The 22,720-nt window shown below is 33.5% G+C and overlaps 2 protein-coding genes across 5 annotated transcripts in view; both read left to right on the top strand.

Moving 5' to 3' along the window:
• The window catches only part of LOC125057297, a 95,567-nt gene extending 89,839 nt beyond the window's left edge, over nt 1-5,728 (top strand). For all 3 annotated transcript variants that reach the window (XM_047660909.1, XM_047660910.1, XM_047660911.1), the window contains 6 exons: nt 464-695; nt 969-1,130; nt 2,248-2,399; nt 2,768-2,880; nt 3,125-3,307; nt 4,068-5,728. In XM_047660909.1, coding sequence (XP_047516865.1) covers nt 464-695; nt 969-1,130; nt 2,248-2,399; nt 2,768-2,880; nt 3,125-3,307; nt 4,068-4,583 — 1,358 coding nt within the window. In that variant the 3' untranslated portion in view covers nt 4,584-5,728. The remainder of the gene's footprint in view (nt 1-463; nt 696-968; nt 1,131-2,247; nt 2,400-2,767; nt 2,881-3,124; nt 3,308-4,067) is intronic.
• A 1,934-nt stretch (nt 5,729-7,662) lies between these two features.
• The window catches only part of LOC125057503 (alpha-actinin, sarcomeric), a 45,615-nt gene continuing 30,557 nt past the window's right edge, over nt 7,663-22,720 (top strand). The window contains exon 1 of one of the 2 annotated variants that reach the window (XM_047661228.1): nt 7,663-7,954. In XM_047661228.1, coding sequence (XP_047517184.1) covers nt 7,826-7,954 — 129 coding nt within the window. In that variant the 5' untranslated portion in view covers nt 7,663-7,825. The remainder of the gene's footprint in view (nt 7,955-22,720) is intronic. The other variant, XM_047661226.1, reaches the window with a different exon arrangement.

The raw sequence follows: 22,720 nt of genomic DNA, 5'->3' as shown, positions 1-22,720 counted from the left end.
TAATATTCATTCGTTATGTATTTGTTCAAATTTGTCGCAAAATGAATTTATATCATAAAAGTCCCATCAATACAGAAAAAAATTATTATATGGCAACTCTAAAAAGTACCTATTATGGCGGCTACTCTCTTCTGAACATTGTTTAGTGGTATTAAAACACCTTGATTCTTTTGTTCCGCTTCACAGAACTCTATCACCTTCAATATCATTTCTCGAGCCAAACTTTATACAACTTTTGGCATTGTCAGCAATCTTTAAAATGCACTAAGCTAGTTAAAAACTCACAAAATTCTACCACAACATACGAACTTGATAACATCGACGAACGACAACATGGCCGACCTGTCAAATTTAGTTCCAAAAATCTCCGCGGGACTTCTTTCATGAAAAGGACTCTACTAAAAAATTACCAAACATTCAACTGTCTTCCCCATCTGTCACCAGTAACCAAATCTGTTTTCAGGATCATGGCGTCCAATAGGCCACATGCGGCCTTCGTCGCCATTACTGGATTCCGTACGGGATCAGTTTGAAGACTACGATCAGTTGGCTAAAGATTTCACTAGAGTATTTCTTAATAATGAACTGAATACAGCACAGAACGCACAATTGTTTGACGTTGTGTTCCTCGTGGGACAATCGAAGCAGAAGACGCGGTTTATTGGAGTTAGGGCTATTCTTGGAGTAAGGAGTCGGTAAGTTTGTAAAATAATAACAAACACTTTATTTACATCACAAAACAGACTACCTCCAGGCATAACTAAGCTAAATATTTAAATAATAAAAGTATTAAACTTGGAAGAACATCTTACAAAATAAAAACTTTTAAGACCTGCAAGTGCGAGCGAGACAGACACATAAATATGATTTCTCATATTGCGTTCTCAGTTCATAATGCGTGGACTATAAGCAAGTTACATACTGCTTAAAAAACTACATTAGTACTTATGAATGTGAAATGTTTTCAGAGTGTTCCAAGAAATGCTGTACGGCATCCAAACGGGTTTCGGTTCACCTCAAGTTCCGGTGGCGGAGCTCTTGGCCCGACCAGCTCCAACTCTGCTCTCCCCTACGCCGGCTAAACAGAAAAGCAGCAACTTTTTACAAGTACCAGACATTGAGTCACCCAGGTAAATACAATATAATTTTCAAAAATTATAACAAGAGACTAAACGAAAATAAATGTTAAGATAAGATTACTGGCAATGTATCTACATTTACTACTTTAGTTTTAAGTCTGATTTGTTATGTTGGCAACACTGCCTATACGATTTGTCGTTGAGTTCGGTCAAATAAACATCTTGTCTAAAAATATATATTTTATTATTAAATCACTTCAATAAACAATATTACCTTAATCCCTACAGATGTTGACTTACTAACTCAATATTCATTTATTAGAGTAGTTATAAAATATTACACGTTTTTGTTACCAATTTTTATAAATAAAGATCAAATCTAGTTTGTTTTTATTTGGCAGCCATAACTCCGAAATATTTATTGAATTGTGTACACTGGTTATTATAAAACAAATTATTAAAAACGTTTTTTTATATCAAAATAATCAAGGACAATCCAACCCAATATTTATTATTAATATTTTTATTCTTTTATATTGCATCGAAATTCATGAAGCTGTGAGATTAGCTTTTTAGTTTATTTTATTATATTTTTTTGTATTATTTTAGATTAAGGTTGGTTTTTATAAGATTTGGTTATACGCTTCTTTCACTTTACCCATCATATTTCTTTTTTTAAGTTTTTGTCCTTACTAGGGTTGCCTGAAAGGGATATTTAAGTTAGCGATAAGGCCGCCCGTTGCATCCCTTATAGTTTTTGTATATTATGTTATTTGTTTTTTCTATAAATATAACGTATCGTGTAAATATAATAAAATTATATTTATATTTAAAGGTAATTGGACTAATTATTTAGTTATTTATCCCTAATATTACAGATTTAACGAAAACAACGAACGAAACAGTTTCTTTAATTTTTTCTTGACTGATTTCAACTCGTGCCTCTTCTTAACGCGCAGAAAGGAATTTTTCAATATTTTTCTTTCCCCCTAATGATGCTCAACCAGTCAGACACGGACTGACTGGCCCAAAGGGCCAATAGAAATTGTATATATCGTTAAAGATAGGAATTACATTGTGAGTTTGAGTGATCGCAGTGTTGTAATCAGCGATTAGGTTCCCTACATTCTCTTTGCAAAAGTAGAATAATAATATTTAATACTTTCAGACCAAAAAGTGTCCCAAGTTCTCCGATGGTGAAGCGCGCATTTTCCCGCCTCGGGACTATAACAGCAGGTTGGGGCAGATCCATCAGAAAACAACATTCTCAACTTAACGCAGACGATAAGAAGAAGTGGGCCAGTTCGCAAGATTGTTCCAGTGAGTTATTTAAATCTATTGGTCATTCATGGCTTCTGTCCATCATGTTTTCTTTTGTTCTTGCAAACTGCCTCTATTCTATATATATGAGTATTCTATGTTTTTAGAGCCATATTTTCCTTGTGTATGCGTATCAATAGGCATGAGGCCTAATATTTATTATGGGTTATAATATTACGATTATCAACTTTCACACTTTTTACATGTTATTTTTCCCTTTAGTTACTTAGACGATGTAGTTGTTATAACAATAATATATGTAAAAATAATTGTGTAAATGTAATAACTTGGTTACATTACAAACTGTAGGCGTAAATGCTATTATGTTCTACATGGAACAAAGAGTAATTGTTATATGATATTTACAGATAAAGAGAATAAAGAAAAGGAGAAAGAGAAGAACGCAGCTTTAGCCGTGCCAAGGTTATCAGTATGCGCAGATGCGCAAAAAGTCGATCGTGCCAAATTAGCTCAGACTGAGGTAAAACTGATTAGCACTTTGTTTTGTAAAACATTTTATAAACCTTTCAAACAAAGTTTTGAGAACTAATTTACTGATTTAAATTACGTATATAATTTCAATAATGAAGTATACACTTGTTTTTTTTAACTACAATTCGTTTTGATAGTTTTTTTCCTACGAAAATAATCCAAAAACGGAATCGAACGACAAATAACAAAAGTCTGAAATTACCCTTCTAATTATTAATTTTATGTTATTCCAGTTCTCCATAATAGAATTCGACCCTGAAACATTCCGTATCCTCTTGGACTACTTACACACGGGCAGCTGTCCTCTCACCTGCGCGTCCATTCCGGGACTCATCTGTGCAGCTGAGCATTATGACTTACCAGAACTGCTGCAGGCCTGCTTCCACCACGCCAAACAGTTTCTGAGGATAGAAGTGGTAAGATACTGAACTTGTAAATGAGGAAAGACACGGAATCTTCCCTCGGTTTATCAAATTAGTTTAGCTAGATTAAAAAAAATATTTGGTTTTGTTGATATCCAAGAATTATTAATATCACGATAGTTATGACACGTAGATTTTAAATACATATTTATAACTGAAATGAGTTTAGTAAGTAAATTGTTAATGTGAATTTATTCAATGATCAAAAATAATAAGTCAAAGTCTTTTTTTTTTCATTCTTAAGCTAAAGCTTAAATATATAAAATACTTTATTAAAGTTTTAAGTTTAATTGAACTTTTTTCAACAACTTTTTGTTAAATCTTGTTTTCTTATGTGTGTATTAGTATACATATCGTGGAAGAACAAGAACTTGAAAAAAGTTCGAAACTTTCTGACTCACCCTTAAATTCAATGACATATATATTATATAACAATACTAGCGGATCCGACAGACGTTGTCCAGTACACACGTCTTACACACAAAAAAATCATCAAAACCTGTTCAGCCGTTTAGGAGTTTAATTACGAACACAGCACAGAAGATTTATATATATGTATATATACCAGCTGTTTATTTGCCGTATAGATACATAACCTAGATACCGACTGCAGCGCCCAAACGCATACAAAAAATTTCAATCCAATCGGTCCAGCCGTTCAGTTAGTTTTGTTAGTTAGTTTAGTTCAGTGATATACAAACGTACAGTAGAATTATATATATAAAGATTAATGAGGCTTTTATATATGTTCCAGGTGTGCACAATGCTTATATCTCTAGAAAATTACTACTGGAGATACACATCCGCCTCGGAACTAGTAAACATGATACTTGCATTCATAGAACAACGCGCCTACGCCCTATTCCAGACACCGGAGTTCCTAAACCTCTCAGAATCAATGGTCCAAATGATAATGTGCAGAAATCTCGAAGTACCAGAGGTCCGCAAATTTGAGGCCATGCTCAGTTGGGCGAGAAACAAAATCAAATCGAAATCTGCCAACAAGACTGACGCCAAAAATGAATTCAAATGCATCATGGAGCGGTTAGCGAGGGATCTGAAGCTGTACAGAATATCACCACAGGAGTTGATCAAAGTGGTGCTTCCTTCAAAAGCTATCAAGAACGAAAGAATCCTGGAGACACTAATGTACCAAGCAAATTCCGGGATGTATAGGATCCAAGAGGATTATATAGAGGCCTGCCAGCAACGTATTCAGAAGCAAGACTCTAGATTTTCCGAATTCGAAAGTTTTGACTACGGCATATAATTGGAGCTGTGAGGAATATCAGTGTATTAGAATAGGAACTGTCCTGCAAGAAAACTTTCGGTAAATTTTAGTATGGCATAAAACAATCTTTGTAGCAACGTTCTAGATAGAGGACTGATCTTGCAACATATAAAGAGTCTGTCAACTCCAAGGTCTACGCAGAGCTTTATGAACGGCATATGAATTGAGTCCTTTAAGAGATTCTGGATCTCAAGGCTCTAGACTTGAGTCATGAAAAAGTCGAAATTTTTCTATCAGGCCAGTTTGGATCGGGTTCTTCTTCGTGGAATGTTGAAGCCTTCTAAAGTATTATTGTTGTAGATGTACTTTGTAGAGGTGCGAGAAATATTTGTACACTTCTCGGATACCTAACCCTTGTTGTTGTTCATTGATACCTATATATTTTATACATTAGCTAGACGTGTTCAGTATAATCATCTCTATTTTTGGTACCAGAAATTTGGAAACATGTCGAGTACAAAATCGTGATCGTAGTACGCTCAGGAACTGGGGAATATGTTTTTTTTTCTCTTTATCATCGTCCTTATTACCGGTAAGCGCCTCCTAACTTTAATCAATAAACTAAATTCAGCAAGAAGATTTAAATATATCTCAAAATTATAGCCCTATTGACAGACAAGATCGCAGATGCTAATGATCAACTGTGTAGAATCCGTGACCATAACATTACTTGATTTTCCATGGATGTCATTTAAAATGTAATGGCTGTCTAGGTAGTTATTAAATTTGGCCATAATTGTTTAGAAGTAGAGATTTTCTTGGGAGGTGTTAAAAAATGGATTCGTCCGTTTTCATCGGTAATGGGGTTTTTTTTAAATAAACATACTCTTGTGGGATTATCTTTCTAATGTATATTTAATTTACATTGATGATTAACCTTATATCTTGAAACTATCCGCCCTTGCAGTTAACTAATGTTGGAATAATTTTGCTCATTATATTATGAATTAGAGTTTAATGTCCCTTTTATTGCAATTAGATAAGATCCCCAGATTGATCAAATTAATATTTATTACTAGCATTAAAGAAATGAATTAAAAATGGCTGCAGCTTTGAGTATTTACTAAAAATTGGATTTTAAAGACAATATAGGTATAGCCAAAAAGTTTTAAACACAATGTTTTAAAAGGCATATTAAAGTTAAATATGAAGATCGCGAATATAATATTTTATTAATATAAACTAATTGTTACGTATTTGTGCAGACTTTTTTAACGAATTCTGAAAACTTTGTCATTTTATTTTGTGCGCTGTTATAAGTAAAACGGGAGTAGTGTGCGAGTGAGAGGCGAAGAGAAACGCCATTTTGAAACCATTTCTTTAATGCCTGGCTAAAGTTAGAAATACAAAGCGACTGATGCATAAAATAAACAAAAATATAATGGAATTCTAAATGTTAGATGTTATATATTTATGAGAATATGAAAAATTGTCTAAACATAAATGTAAATAACAAAGAAAAATCAACAAAAAAATCTTATGTTTGTGTAGATGATTGTAGTACCTCTATACCTATACTTTCGATTCTTTGACAAAACCAACCTTTCTGTTACTTATACATCACCCAGGTTCTATATGTAAAAAATGATTCGTTATTTCGACGTATCGTATATTTACGGAGAATTCGACAATGTGGCAATTACGAATTGTGCTTTCCTTATAGAACCCGGCGATAAATTAGATTGTATACTAATAACCAATAAGTCAAGCTTTAAACTCTATTATACCTGTGTGCCTACTATGTAAACAATCGTGGTTTTGAGCGCCTGACATCAAGAGCGTGCGTCGTAGAAGCAACATGCAATCAAATTCAGGCAGGCGCTTTTGTCCCCGATAGTGTCATTTTTACGCGCTCTTCCTTGTTTAATTCCTTGTCTACTGCTTTTTCTATGTTCAAATTTGTGTCCTGGCAATAAATGTATTTGTTCAAGAACCGCATATATGTGAAATTAAAAGTTATCAAGCTTTGCCACAATACAAAAACATTTTCGTACCTTAGTCTAAAATAATTTTGTTTATATCACATTTTAATTGATATTATTGTATTTCTGTTAGGTGATTTGAACAGTGCTTAGCTGTTATTTTTTAGGTAAAAAATTTTAAAACCTGGGTCTTACTTTAAAATTTCTCTGCTATAAAAAAAACCTCTTGTATAGCATTATTATTGAATAGGTGTTAATAAGAATATTATATAGCCTAAAACATAAATGTTTCTAAAATCTGAATAAAATTTAAATGCGTTGGATTGTCAGTAAATTTTTTATACTTGTGAAAATCTTGTTGTGAACGGTTCCCTGCTCAACCCTGCTCCTTAATAATGGTAAATCTTCAAAGTATTATATAGCTTTCTCCTATTATTTTTAAATACTCGTAAATAAGTTTGTTTGATTGTAACACCAAGATTCGTCAAGCTATTGATATAAGTTTTCTATTCCAATATTTTACCTTCCCGTGTTTGTGGATGTTATTAAACGTAGGAGGTACAGATCTTCAAATGGTACACAAATAATAAAGTGTCTATAACTGTTATTTTGCGTGAGCAAGAATATTTATTGAAATTTTATGTGGTGAATAAATTTTTTGTGTATGATACAGAATTATCATTTATCAAAAACAACCTATAAGTAAATTATAATAAATACATTAAGAAGGTTAAATAATTGATTATAGATATTTAAATAATATTCTATAATAATAAAAAAATATAAATACTTTCACAAAAATAACATTATAAACTACTGACACAGTTTCAGAACCTGAAAATTAAAAATATTTAAATGAATATATTAAGTGTTTACGATATAAATGAAATACCAACTTTGAACTCAAAGATTCAAATTAATTGCGGAATTTGACAATCGACATGCAAGGGAAATAGTCTGTGTAGTTAAAAATGTTATCTGTGGAAAGCCCTAAAAAGAAAATGTCATTGTCAACAAATGGCATTGAATATAAATGTCATTTGGTAGATGTCAATGTCAACCGAAATGCCGCCGAGAATGCTGCCAGTTATAAATTAATGAAGCGCAGAACGTTACATAACCGTGAAACCGAACGCAACACAAGTTCCCCGCGCGGCCACTAGTAGCGCTTGTGTGCCAGTCTTTTCGCAGCAGGCGTGCGGCCGGCTGCTTGTTGCAGTGCGCGGTGCGAACTATCACATACGAGTTCGCGGTCATAGGCTCGAACGAACATCGAAATCGACGGTCAGTGCGGTGACCATGATGATGGACAACGGGGTGATGAATAATCATTATGATGGGGGGTATACGGATGGATACATGGAACAGGAGGAGGAGTGGGAGCGCGAGGGTCTTTTAGACCCGGCATGGGAGAAACAACAGAAAAAGGTCAGTTAACACCAGCCAAATATTTGCACATCGCAAAAGTATTACAATAAAGAATAACTACAGCGTTATCGCTATCGTGACTCACTTTGATGGTGTTTATGTTTTCCCTTTCCGATTTGGTTATTAAATTAACACGGCAGCAGTAGTTATTGCAATTCGATACGTGTTTATATTTTGTTACGAGTACCAACATATTTGTTAATGTTATTATTCAGTGGTATTGTTGAAGAATATGTAATTTAAAATAAAACGTATAGCGATGCATTAATTATGCGATGGTAAAAAAAATTAAACTGAATCTAGACAATAATTCAAATTCTCAAAAAATATATTATTTTAATTGGTATTACGCAAGATTAATATAGCGTATGAAATCCCTGAATTTTCATATTGAATTTTGCTCATTTCCCGCCGTAAGTTGAAAGTAGATCGCGGCCGTGGACACTATTAAAAGATTTCTTGAAGCTTTTCGTGCGAGCGAGATAGATGCACACTGTCACGCCACAAGCGGGAGCGGGTCGGAGCGAGAGGAATCGAATTTCCGTTAGTCATGTCCTAAAATGGGTCCGGCGCAGGCGCCGCTGAAAGCGCGGGCGTCCGTCTTTGCGTCATTATGAAACCCGCATTTCAGGGAAACGTTTGGGTCCACCTTGACTACGTAATGCATCCCTAAGGGGGCTATTTATGTTGCTCTTCAGGTCTGTGACGAATGCTCTGACGCACCTCGTGAGCTCGAGGAATGTCATTAACGACTTACGAAAGCAATCTCCAGGGCCATTTCATAATATGAATAAGCAGTTAGACTATTATATAAAGATATTCAGTTGGCTACAAAGCCAAACAATAAAGTAGATCACAACAATATAATCTTGTATCAGTATCCTGCATAATTATTTCCACCTACCTACCCGCATTCTGTTCCGAATTGTAACATCGCGTAATACGTCCTAACGATAAAAAAAATGCAATCATTCTTATGACAGCTATCTAGATGCCTTTACGAGATTACTTGTCTTCCGACAGAACCTCATTAAAGAACAGTTTTCTCATTGATTTCTTATCATCTTCACGTCATGTTTTTGCAAAGCGTAATTACGTTAGTTATTGCACGTGAGGTCCTGTATTAAGCGACAGGACAAGTCCAACATAAACAAAGAGGCTGCGACGATCGGTGCATTGGCCGTTCGCGTATGGCGGGTCAATGTCGCGGCCATAACTCGGGATGCCTCTTCGGAAAACTCACCCAACCACTCGTAGGCTTAAGAACATAATACCCCACGCAATTAAAGTTACAATATTAACAAGGAAGTCGTGACACATTCGAATTACCGAATTGTGACTCATTAAACTTTCGGACAACATGAGGTCAAATGATTCTGCGAAAACAAACATGAGCGTACCTTCTAACTAATAAGGTAGGTCAAGCGTCGTAAACGTCGATATTGAAAGATTCTATCGTAATCGCGCCAGAAATCAAACGTGAAAGTGAGGCGAGTTCAAAACTGGTTATAAATTTAAATAAAACTATTGCGCCTCTCTCCAGTGACACACCTATCCAATTAATTTTCAATGCAATTTCAGATAAATCAGCCCACGACTCGCTCAGAATGCTGTTGTTATTCAAGTCACCTTTTGCATATTGTGGGTAGTAATATATAATTCAATTTGTGGACATTTGTCTATAAACTTAGTGTACATTACCACCAAGTTGTAAATGTACTTGTATTACAATGTATCTCCCGATATAGTTATTTGTAGAAATTATCCGTAACTGCTGCTCAAAACTTAAAATATTGTAAATCGATAAATTGTAATCGGTAGGGAGGGCAGTGTTGGCCTATTCAGCGTGCGACTCTCATCCCTGAGGTCGTAGGTTCGATCCCCGGCTTTGCACCAATGGGCTTTCTTTCTATGTGCGCTTTTAAAATCACCTACTTGACTATTAGATTTAAAAATGATCATGACACAGATTCAGAAATCTGAGGCCAAGACCTAAAGAGATTGTAGCGCCACTGATTTATTTTTTTATAGGTAGGACAGTAGTTCTTATTGCTGTATGTTTATCTAAAAGTAATACGCACTTACGATCATAAGATTTTAGATTATAGCTTTTCACTAGCGAGATTTTCAAGGGTTATTATTTTGTCCTCACGTGTACATACAAAAAACATGACAAAACATTCTTAACTACTCGTGGCTTATAGTTTATAAGACCGAGTTTTTACTAACTGTAGTTACAAAGAATAAGGCAATCCAATTAAAACGGTCGAACCGTCTAAGGTCAGAGCAATGTAAGAAACTCTAGTTGACTCCCGTTGACCTAGAAATTGATACCCCGTTGAAGTAAGTTGGAGAAGAAATGAAATAACGGCATCTGATATACGATGCCAACAGGTAGCCATAACATTGCAACTTGATATGTTGCCAGTATTTATTTACCCCTTAGTTATAAACTCTTGTTCTTGATATTCGTCTCTACTTTAAATATGTACTAACAATCAACTAATTGACTACCAGAAAATCTGAATTTTAATGCCTATCATTTAATACAGGCTGAGCCAAAAGATAGTTAAAAAGTTATTGATAACGAAATATATTTATAATATTGTATTTGATTACTCTTTCACCCAAAATTAGTCCATTGTTTATTAAACTCGACGTTTTGAGTGCTTTTTTCATAACGCTGATCTGCGAGAGACAGCTACATCAAGTTGACAGATAATTAGTTGACATTATGATGTCTATTAAAATGTTGCCATATTAAACCTATTAATTACCGCTATTTTGGTATTTGAAATATCCCATTCACGCAAAAACGCTCCAGCGTGACAGTTATGAGAATCACTATGATTACTGTAGAACTTTAAAAGTGTTACCATAATAAAAATAGTAATTTAATTGCAACTAAGACCTTTCTTTCATGACTCTAAACCCAACGTGGGGCCCCACAGAGGTGCAATTTGATTGTTAAGGGGGGTATTCGAAAATTTATTAAAACTATTTATAATCTGAATTTCAGTTTTTTATTGTTTCGAAATTTAGCTTACTGTGTTTCGTTAACAATTTCCTAGTGATTTCTTTAAAACCTTTCATTTAAGTTTCTTAAGTGAACAATTATTTTTTTTATTACATAAAAATTTCTAAAGGCTGAGGTAAATTAATTTTTGTTACTAATAACTAATCAGTGTTAATATTGTAAAAATAATATTTAAATTGTATACTATAAATTTCGTATAATCCGAGCGACGAGTCTCTTGAAAGGGAATTCAATTTAAAAAAGAACAATCCCAAAGGTATGTCAATCGTTACAGGTCATAAATTTAATCTCGACTTGCATTTTTGCTGCTACTTAATGGAAGAGTTATCACTTTGGCATTCCTTTTTATTTGGTATTTGGGGTCATTGGCAGCGATGCATTTTATTTTAAATTATATCGTAAACATCGACAATGTGAAGCGTGAAATTACGCTCTCATATATAAACGTAAAACGTGCACAATTTGACAGAAAACATTTAATTGAAACAGTTTCACGAAAATTCGACTGAGTTTTTGAAAAAAGAAGTGAATTTTTAAAACGTTTAATAAGTTTTACAAACTTTTTTAAACCTGTGGTTGTTTAAATGTTAAATACCTTTTTACACCTAATAAGTTTGCCCTTGAAGACATAGTATGTTTTAAGGTGTCATCCATCAAAATACTACACAGTTATAAACACATTTGAATTTGTTATTATAAAGAAAAATCTAAAAAGATTTATTATGAGAAGAAATTAATTTAACCTAGAATTAAATAAATACAATACTAAATAATAATATTAATACAAGACCTTTAGTAATTCGTCAATTAATTTATATGTATTAAGGAAAGTTCTTTCATCTCTTACTTGGCATAGAACTCGGATAAGGACCAGATAACTACACTATCATACATCAGTTTGGTTTCCCAATGCGATACTTACACCTTAATGTCGGTTACGTAACGTTTCACTTGGCTATTTTTTCCATCGCGTTACCTAGTTTTTTTGGCGCAGTTCCAAAATTCATATCACTGATTCCGCTGTCTCGGAACAGACAACTTTGATGAACACGCTCAAAATTTTACATTTAGCGTTTTATGTTTTGGAAATGAAGAAATGAAACACGTGGAAAGTTCTAACTTAAAAAATCTCAAATCATCAAAAAATCTCATTAACGCTCTTAAATCTATATCTCATCTATATACATATATAAAAAGGAAACACGTTTTCCGTTGTCACGACATAGCACGAAAACGGCTTGACCGATTTGGCTGATTTTTTTTTATAATGTTCCTTGAAGTACAAGAATGGTTCTTACGGAGAGAAAAATTAAAAAAAAAATGAGTGAAAAAGTCTAAAAACAACTTTTCTATATTCCCATACAAAATATTCGTAAAAATACTTAAAAGTCAATTTGAACTTTAATACCGGAACCCCTCCACTAACACTTGAACTCTATAGTTCAAGTGTTAGTGGAGGGGTTCCGGGAAGGTAAATTTTTATTTTTGACATAATATATTTGTTGTCTTATCAACTTTCTTTTTTTATCTTACTAGCTAGACCGGTGAATAGCAGAATAAGTATTTAAAAAAAATAAAGAATAGACTGTTAGGCGGTACGATGTTCGCCAGGCCAGATAGTAGTTTAATGAAAACGTTGCCACTTATATTATTATCATAATAACTATTTCTACTTCAGTATAATCAAAGAGAATTTAAATCCTAATGACTGAATGAAGTGTAGACATTCTCCACGCGAAGTCGTGAGATCTAATTATTACCTATTAATTGTTCTAACAATAAAATTGTATTGTTTGACACACTTTATATGTTAAGTATAATAATATAACAAACGAGGTTCCGTTATTCGTAAAGTGAGACAAAAAACCAGCGGTAGTATGTCCCGCCCACATGTCAACAAAGTTATTGAACCACGCGACCGATAACAATTCATTTTAAACCTTTAAGACTATTTTAAAAACTACGCCATAACAACGTGGCTATAAATTATTCGTAGGCTTCCCTAAGTAAAGATTATAAATACATATTAACATCGACCACTATTTAAGCTTTGCTATCGCGGAATATGCTTAAAGGACTATTAAGAATATCCGTAGCGCTAAATCACCTGTATCATGAGCACGCCCCACAAACACACCATCACACAGCACAGCCGAATATTATCTTTTAGTAAATGTTTGAACCTTTTTGTATATATAATATCAAGTATATTTCTTTATATTTACAATAAAGTATACAGTATTTACAATTTTCTTAACCTACAAAGTAATAATAAAAATTAAAAATTAATAAAATGAAAATCAAAACAAATTTAAAAAGTTTGGTCCCCGTGACAGTGTACCTTTAACGCTGGCAGCATTTCCTCGCCAATATTATTATATATTTTTTCATTCCTTTGGCTATATATAGTATAATTGTTTTGTGTTGTCTATTATTGTTGGTTGTATTACGAAATAAATAAATTAAAGGTAGTTCGTGTATGTGACGTACAAAAATGTAAACCAAATGCAAGTTGCGACACTGCAGCTTACATATTGTCAATGTCCGACCTTGAACACTGAACTGCTAGACACGAATCAACATTAACCTAATGGTATTAACTTTCTAAACGTGCTTTATCTATCTAGTTCCGGTTGTCATATATGTGACTCAGAAAAAAAACTCAATAATAATTTCAACGTGTTGTATATATATTTTTATTTTTCATCTAATATTAAGATAAAATTGCAGGAATTTATTTATTTAGGCGCTTATGTACTTTCACAAAACTATTTCTTAATATAATAATTTGTTCTCAGATTATTCGCCGGATTCTGTGAAAGTATTTCCGAGACAATTCACCGGATTCTAAGTTCCTTTAATTAGATAAAATTACATTCTAATTTAACGATATCCGTAACTTGATTAATAAGGTAGATTTGTTCCTGCGATGAAGACGACGCCAGTATTCGGTTCCAATATGATTACTGGTTGGTTTGTACTGGTTCTGTACCTACCATATAGAATGAATTAATATCTGCCTCATATAAACTTTATTTAAATACATATTTATGTTCCATATTAGGACATTTGATATGTAATATGTTGTTGACTGTGAATAATGTTGACATAATTATTAAAAGCTTTTTGCAATTTATCTACCAAAACCTACCTATTCCTACGCAAGCACTTGTAACTCCGGACACACTTCATACACCGCATGTATCCTTCCTTATCTTTACGATAACATTATACCTTTCTAGCACTCATGTATTATGAAAAACCTTTTTAGAGATATATTTAGCCCTTTGATTTATAATTAAAAAATTATTTTGGTTTCATCATCGGACGTCAAGGCAGAATATAAAGTGCCATCCGTATTACCTCCACGTCCGTCGTTCCACAACTGAGCGTTTTCTAAGGCAGTTTTTGCCGCGCACCACCACTATAACCATATGTTTCCCACTGCAGTATTTCCGAACCAATTCGACTTAGGGCCCTTTAAGAAAAGCGTATACCAATAATTATTAAAAGGCTGGCAACGCACTAGCGAGCCTTCTGGTAATGTGTTCATGAGCGGCGGTATCATTTAACAACAGATAAGCCTCCTAATGAGCCTGTTACATTAAAAAAAATATAGTCTTTATTTACGTGACTACGAGTATCAGACTTCATAGAATGCTTTTAGCCTTCCATTCCTTTACTTTAATTAAAAAGTAATTGTAACCAAGAACCTCCAGTTTAATAATTTAGGCAGAATCGCTTATGTCGTCAAACACGAGAACTTATTTAATTTTATAACAAATTAATTTCCTAATCACCTCTTTTCAAACACAGTTTCATTGTCATACTAAATTTACGTATTAAATTTTGTTAGTCGTTGTATAATATTTCAAATAAATGTGCTAACAATTTTTTTATAATGCAACTATAATTTCAATAGGTAACAAACTGTGAGAAGTGTTGGCCTAGTGGCTTCAGCGTTCAACTCTCATCCCTGAGGTCATTCGTAAATTGGATCCCTAGCGCAAAGGACTTTCTTTGTATGTGCAGATTTAAGATTCGCTCGAACGGTGAAGGAAATCATCATGAGGAAAGCGTCTTAGACCCAAACAGTAGACAGCGTGTCAGGCACAGGAACCTGATCACCTACTTGCCTATTAGATTGACAAATGATCATGAAACGGATACCTTAATCGCCTACACCTAAAGAGGTTGTAGCGCCGATTTGTTTATTTTTTTAAACTGAAACTGGATCTATTTACTTGGAATTTAATATAATTTTCCACGAAGCTCGTAAAATATAGCATGGTGATATGCACTGTGCATAGATCCTTTTACACAACGCTTTCAAGCGCACTCCATTCAAAGTTGAGTATGCGTTATTTAATCTCTTTATAAACATAGTATCACGATTACATTAACCGGCATTTCGTGTGAGTTTCACTTGCGGTAAAATTCCCAAATGATTTTTTTATTTAATTCTAAAGATTTCCAACGCAGAAATATACAGTATTCTTAACCTACATAGTAATAATAATAATTAAAAATGTTTGGTCCCCGTGTACCTTCAACGCTGGCAGCATTTGCTCGCTGTATTGTGATATTCTTTTCAATTATTACATTTTCTGGCATTAACATTTAATTTTTATACTGTAACAATTTCATCTATATAAGCCGTGACCATGCTAGCTGCACGAAGCGACTGAAAGTTTTATAATTACGCATATGTAAAATTGTTTTATACAAATTATAAAGGTATATACTCAAACTCAAACTCAAAATATCTTTATTCAAGTAGGTAACCAAGTACACTTTTGAATTGTCAAGTTAAATTAATTGTAAATTTACATTTACTACCAGTTCGCAAGTCAAGGGCGTAGAGCGGGTAAGACACGGGTATAACAGATAGTACCTAGACAACTCAGATTAAAGGAATTATTAGACTTTTATTAGTTTCTTTATCACGTCCACTGCTGGACTGGTTCCCTGTTCTTTGCATTAAACGCCTTCCTTCTAACCTTACTAGGTGATCTGTCCACCAAGTGTACCACCACTAACCCTTGCCAGTTGCCCGACGGGTCCCCTGCTTCATCGACTATCCGTTCTTCGGCCAATGTGCACGTACCAGTATAAGAAGATTAAATTAATTAAGTTTTTCATTAGCGTGTTGCTTATGTGTTCGATACTTTGACCGAGCAAAACTCTCCATCGTTTCTATGTCTTATATTAAACCCACGTAAAAAATGTCAGTTACAGAGATCATTCCGCGTCAATGACGGACCTAGTAACATTGCCAAATATCTATTTCTGCACCACACCCACGCAAATTACTTACACTCACTCGCTAGTATAATTAGAAAATTATTTATCACACATTTATATTTAACGTTTAAAATATCGACCAGTCGTTGGGTACAAAGTCCAAGGTTTACAAATTCCTTCCGCTGTGTCTGTCAACTCAATTACCAATTTTGCTGTTAAAATGGCTAAAGGAAATATGCAATATTCAAAATAACCCTTTTGGGAGGCTCAGATGTCCACATGTTTCATAAATTGTACGCAAATTCAGGCTTCAATGCCCGACTCAATTTATAACTTTTGGTCTAAGACATTCCGGATCCCTCGGTTCTCCTTCACCATGATAGAAAATAAGCGTGCGTTGTGTACAGCCAGAATTAGGATTTTAGCAGTCGAAAACTCTTGAAAAACCAAAGACTAAAGACAAATTTATATTTTATTTTATATTTAGAGTAAATATAAAATTATGACTATTTCATAATTTTACCAAACTTGTGCGTTTGTCATTAAAATCTTTTGCTATATTTTCTTAGAGTTAGAGCTTAGAGTAACATATATATATATGTATAGTGTGTATAGTGGTTAAATGAATCAGTGGCCTACAACCTTTTTAGGTCTGGGCCTCAGATTTCTGTAACTGTTTTATGATCATTTATCAATCTAAATGGCAAGTGGGTGATCAGCCTCCTGTGCCTAACACACGGCGTCGACTTTTTGGTTCTGAGGCAATCCTGTTACCTCACTATGTTTTCCTTCACCATTCTAGCGAATATGAAATGCGCACAAAGAAACTTCATTGGTACACTGCCGGGTATCGAACCTTAGGGATGATGATCACGCTGAATCCACTAGACCAACACTGCTCTGGTATCTTGGTTAACCTTTGAATATTCTACGTTACTTATAAAACAAGTTTAACAAATGTTTATTGACGACAATATTTAAGGTTTAGTAAATAACTGAAATTTATTTCAACACAAAAATATACAGTATTAACAATATTCGTAACTTGTATGATATATTGAACGGCATTGCGAGATAAACGACGCGATGTATTTGTTTAATTTATTTCGCAGTAGTGTCATTCGACAACAGGAAGTCTAATTATAAACCCATAATTTATAAATTAGCAAGCTATATAACCAAATCAAATTGAATCAAATCAAAAATCATTTATTCATGTAGGTAACACAACACTTATGAACGTCAAAATAAAGAAATATACATTAAATGCTTCTAATTTTGCATTTACTGCCAGTTCTCGAAACAAGGGCGTAGAACGGAAGAGAAGAACTGGCAATAAACTCCCCTCCACTCTTTTTAATCGCCAAGTTTTTGTTTTACACAACGTTTGTAAGGAACTTAGTCTGATAACAAATTCATGTAAAACTATATTATTACTAAGCTAAACATATAGAAAGTAAAACGAATCCTGGCATTTAAAAACCCATCGTTCGGTCTGTATTACTCTAAATCGTAATTTATCAAGGCCAAGGTGACAAAACTACGTTTATCGTTGCATTATCTATCGCTATCCTTATCACACATGCGATTATCTGAGATAAACCCAGCTGGCGACTGGCGAGGGGAGTTCATTGTTAGCGCTCCCCATTTCATGCAATTATGGGGGCAGCACACCTTTAGATCTACCAAATCTGCATTTAAGCGCAAATAATCAAAGTAGAGCTGATATAATATGTGATTTCCTTGTATCTTACCTACGATTTACATGTATAAACATTATTTTTTGTTAGTTAACTAACTAATATTTATTTAAGTGGATATTATAGTATTTAAAACAACTATTAAAGTCCTAATCCTTGTATCTTACTTCTTTATATTATATCTTCTTTATAGCTACTAATATGTTTGTCGTTCTCCGGATTTAAAAATTTTGTGATATCATGTTTTGTTTTGCTTTGCTTTATATCATATTTTTTATCAGTGAAAGTTTTTGTGGATACATCCAATGTGTTTAATTTATGTTTTTTCTTTTTTTGTTGTATGAATCTGTTTTATTTCCCAAAAAAATAAATAAATACAGTATTTATTACATTCTGTGCGCAAAATGTGTGTATTAGTTAAAGTTGAGTAAAATGATATAAATATGCAATACAATTTAACAAAATCAGTTTTTTTACCGCTCTGTCACGATCGTTTAATACATGTTATAAATTTTTATTTGCCATCGTGGCCTCTTAAACTTTGAATGTGTGTCAGGCACGCCCTTAACCTGAAGTACCGTAAGGAAAGGTTTAAATGATCAATTTTGTATCTCAATAGCTATTAATGAGTGATAAATATGGTTGTTAATCACCACAAAAACAACTTAAAATCAGTATTTAGAGATCTCGACGTGCACTGTGCAACTCTCTGCCATGTATAACCTGCTGTTTCCTTAATTTGGTCTCTAGATTGTCTTGCTCTTTTTTGTTTATTGTACCTTGGGCACCAGTTTATACTTTCTTGCTGATATAACATACATACTAGCTTGTATAACACATAACAAACCATAAAAAACCAGACTACGTACATTACAAAAGTCAAAAAATCATTAAATCATATAGGTAACACAATGTAGGTACACTTATGAACGTCAAAAAAAAGAAATGTATATGAAATGCTTCTAACTTTACATTTAGTTTATTAAAAATAAGACAAATAAGTACATATATTTATTTAACACTTGCAAAAATTTGTGCAATTAGAGTAATTAATAAATAAAGAGGACGGGTAACCAAAGGAAAATTGAAATAACGCGAGCAGATATTTACTTCAAATTACAGGTAGTTTTTGCGTTCTAATTGATGACAACACAACAAAATGTGATTGAATTAACGTATGACAAGAATTTGGCAGTTTGTAATCTGTTGCGATTTTCACTCTAGTCTTTGAGTAAAATAAGTTTAAAAGTAGTGTATGTCAAAGCTAAGTGTCTAATTAATATACATAAAGGTGTTACATACTTGAATTTACATAAAACATTTAAAACCATCATATTAAAAACCGATTAAGCAGACGAATTTGTATTTGAATTCATAAACAACCTAGCCTTTTTTATGACAGCACCACAGATAGCAGAACTAATTAGTACTTTTAATATACTCTGTTAGTAGTTACCATTGTAGTGTCATTTGTAAGAACAGCCTTTGTAAACAGTTTGGCGTGGGACGCTTCCGCTCCCGATGTGTACTTTACCAAATGTAGACTCTAGGCCGTTATAAATTACTAATAAGACATGACTTATTACAAAAAGAGCTGATGAAATCGTATTTTGTAACCAACTATGACGATCTAATCTGTCACGAAAGTGCTGCAAAAATAATGACGTATAAAGTTATAAATAAAATAAAAATATACATAATCCCATATTTCAAATGTTATTCACCGGCACAGGACGCGTCATTTCCGTTTTGTGTGCAGTTTTAAATACAATATAAATGAGTAAGACTAATTCTACCTTCAACGATGTTTTATAAAAAAGCGCTAAGTGTTCCTGTATGTCGTTCGTTTGGTATTTTAATTGTTAACATAAGCAAGACAGTTTTTAGTGGTTTAACCAATTTATATTATATTCGAAGCCAGTATATAGAAGAAAATGTATGTGAAGAACGAACACACGAACTCCGGCCGGTTTGATTTGTTCATATTTCTATTGTTCATTTATTCATATTTGTCAATAACCTTTTATGGTTGTGGGCCTCATCAATCAATCAATCAAAATACGTTTATTCAATTTAGATGCGTCTTAGCGCATGCTTATGAATGTCAAAAAACATTTACAAAATTCGCGAAAGAGCAAGACTACGCCATCCGTTCGCAAAACTACCATGAGGCCTTGTTCTGAGAAGAAAGGACAAGAAACTAAGCAAGTCAGATTAGAGTCAGCTCAGATTTAGGTATCTGTTTCGTGATCGATTAGATCTAATAGGCAAGTAGGTGATCAGCCTCCTGACACCCGCCGTCGAGTTTATGGGTCTATAGCCAGCCGGTTTCGTCACGATGTTTTCCTTCACCGTTCGAGCGAATGTTAAATGCGCACATAGAAAGTAAGTCCATTAATGCACAGCTGGGGATCGAACCTACAAGGATGAGAGTCGCACGCTTAGGGCAACTAGGCCAACACTGCTCGCTGGTAACGGAAAAACTAGAATGTATAAACATTGTTATAATCTGTAACAAACACATTTTATTTTAATCCTTATCTAAACACAATAAATCGGTCATTTGCTGATATGTTACACAAATATTTAGCCCGGGATTATTTAGATATTTATTAGATTACAACACTCGAACAATAGATCATTTTGAATTTAATGGCCGCCTTCCAAATGGTTATCAGTTGAGTGGGTGTTGTGATTTTGGCTGAAACAGCTGTTTACTTTGTACAAGGTACTTTGGTTCAACGGTAATTAGCGACAAATGACCCAGTGTGAATCGTAAATATAGCCAGTTAACTGCCGGGAATTTTAAAAGATTCGCCTGTCAAATTTTAAGGTCATTGTGAAATAAAAGGTTTATTTATATAAATAGCAACCATTAGATATAAATGTTCGGCCTTATTATGTTACAATATTCCTAGCCTATATAGCAATAAGTATAAATAAAAATTCGAACAAGTAAAAAGTTTGATCCCTGTGGCAGTGTACGTATCGCAGCCAACTAGCTTAATAAGCTGTTTAATTAACAGCCTAGCCTCTTAACTAAATAGCGCCGTTTAACTAGCGGCCTGAAAGATATTCTTGATTTGAATCGGTGACGTTTCATTACTTGCCTGCCTAGCCTGTTGACTGTTAATTTAAATTTAATTTCACTTTCTGTCAATATGGCGTCGCCAAACCACAACCGTACAACAACAAGTACAATAGAAGTGTGTAGTAACAATATCAATGTGAATTTAGTTTAGTTTAGACTGACTCAAGCAATTTAATTTTTAAATAAATATTTTTATGGCAGATGTTTCATCTTTTCTATTTCTACAACACGGTCATTCTATCGTACGAATGGCCTTAGTCCCCCAGTTTATTTAATGTTGTTACAAACGCTACGGCTGAATATCTTTCAGGCCGCTAGTTAAACGGCGCTGTTTAGTTAAAAGGCTAGGATGTTAATTGAACGGCTTATTAAGCTAGTTGGCTGCGACATACTTTTAAAGCTGGCAGTATTTCCTCGCTGTATTGCGATACTTATTCCTTGAACGAGGAAAGTAATTAATAATAGTTCAATCAAAATAAAATAAGAATATATTTTCACAATGAAGTTCTAATCTTTTTTTAGTTACATAGCAGTAATATAAGTTTTGTTACCAAGCTGTCAAGCTTGCTTTAGAGAACAGATAGTTTTATTTATTGCTAATCTGTGCACCATTTCTGTTCTCTATAATTGTAATCATAAACATCAAAAGGTCTTCGACCTTACACCATATTCTTATTAAACTGCACATGGTACCAAAGTACCTCTTTCTCCATTCAAAACCTAGTATGGAGGTATGACGCAGCAAATCTTCAAAGCTTTTGGACGTTGTACTAACAATGCTAGTACAACTCACAACCCTTCTCTTCTCACACAGTAATTACTGTAGATTACTGTAATCAATATTTTTATTATCTATTCATATTCTTCGTGGATATTTTTATATACGATACGTATGTTATGACCATTAAAACTTTGGAAGAAAAGTGTTATGTTTGCATAGGGTTTTATTAAATCAGTCGCTAACTAAAAAATTTACATTTGTCTATGATTCACTTATATTTTCATAGTGCTTCATTGCTAAATATATTTTAATAAAATATAGCAGTATGTTTTTAGAAAACACTAAACATTTGCCTCGAATATATATTATAAACAAAATGGCGCCCCTAACACCTCAGCCTTGAGATTTATGTAATTGTGATTATTTAAATTAAAAATCAAGTTTTTCAAACGGAAATATCTGGTATAAACATTTCGGAATCTACTGTAATTTTTAGCTGCAATTTTACTTCAATCTAGACGCACAGCCTATTGTTCAGTTCTCCATGGGCGTTGTTTGGCCTTATTCGGATTTAAACCACTGCCGCAATCCTTTTATGAAAAGATAACCCATATTTGTATTAAAATATTGTGATACAATCTGCCTTGCCTATTGCCAAGTTCCCAAAACCATATATATACCCGCGAAATGGTTAAAAACCTACCTTTATACGTATATTTTAAAATAATCTTTTGTATTTAATATGTATTTCTACATTGTGCTACCTATATCAATAAACGATTTTGACTTTTGATTCTTAAACTTCGGGCCAGATTGTGGTTAATATTTCTGAGATATATTATGTTCTAAAATAATTAATATTGTTTTACCCAAATAACACTCGCACACTCGTTCGATTGGTTAAGGAGTCATTTAATAAAGCATAGGGCACTGAATGACATTTATTTAGCATCTTTTGGAGAAATAATTTCTT

The sequence above is a fragment of the Pieris napi genome, chromosome 16 (genome assembly GCF_905475465.1).
Source record: "Pieris napi chromosome 16, ilPieNapi1.2, whole genome shotgun sequence".
Taxonomy (NCBI): Eukaryota; Metazoa; Arthropoda; class Insecta; order Lepidoptera; family Pieridae; genus Pieris; species Pieris napi.
Note: the sequence above shows the minus strand (reverse complement) of the source record. Positions and strands in the feature narration are given on the sequence as shown.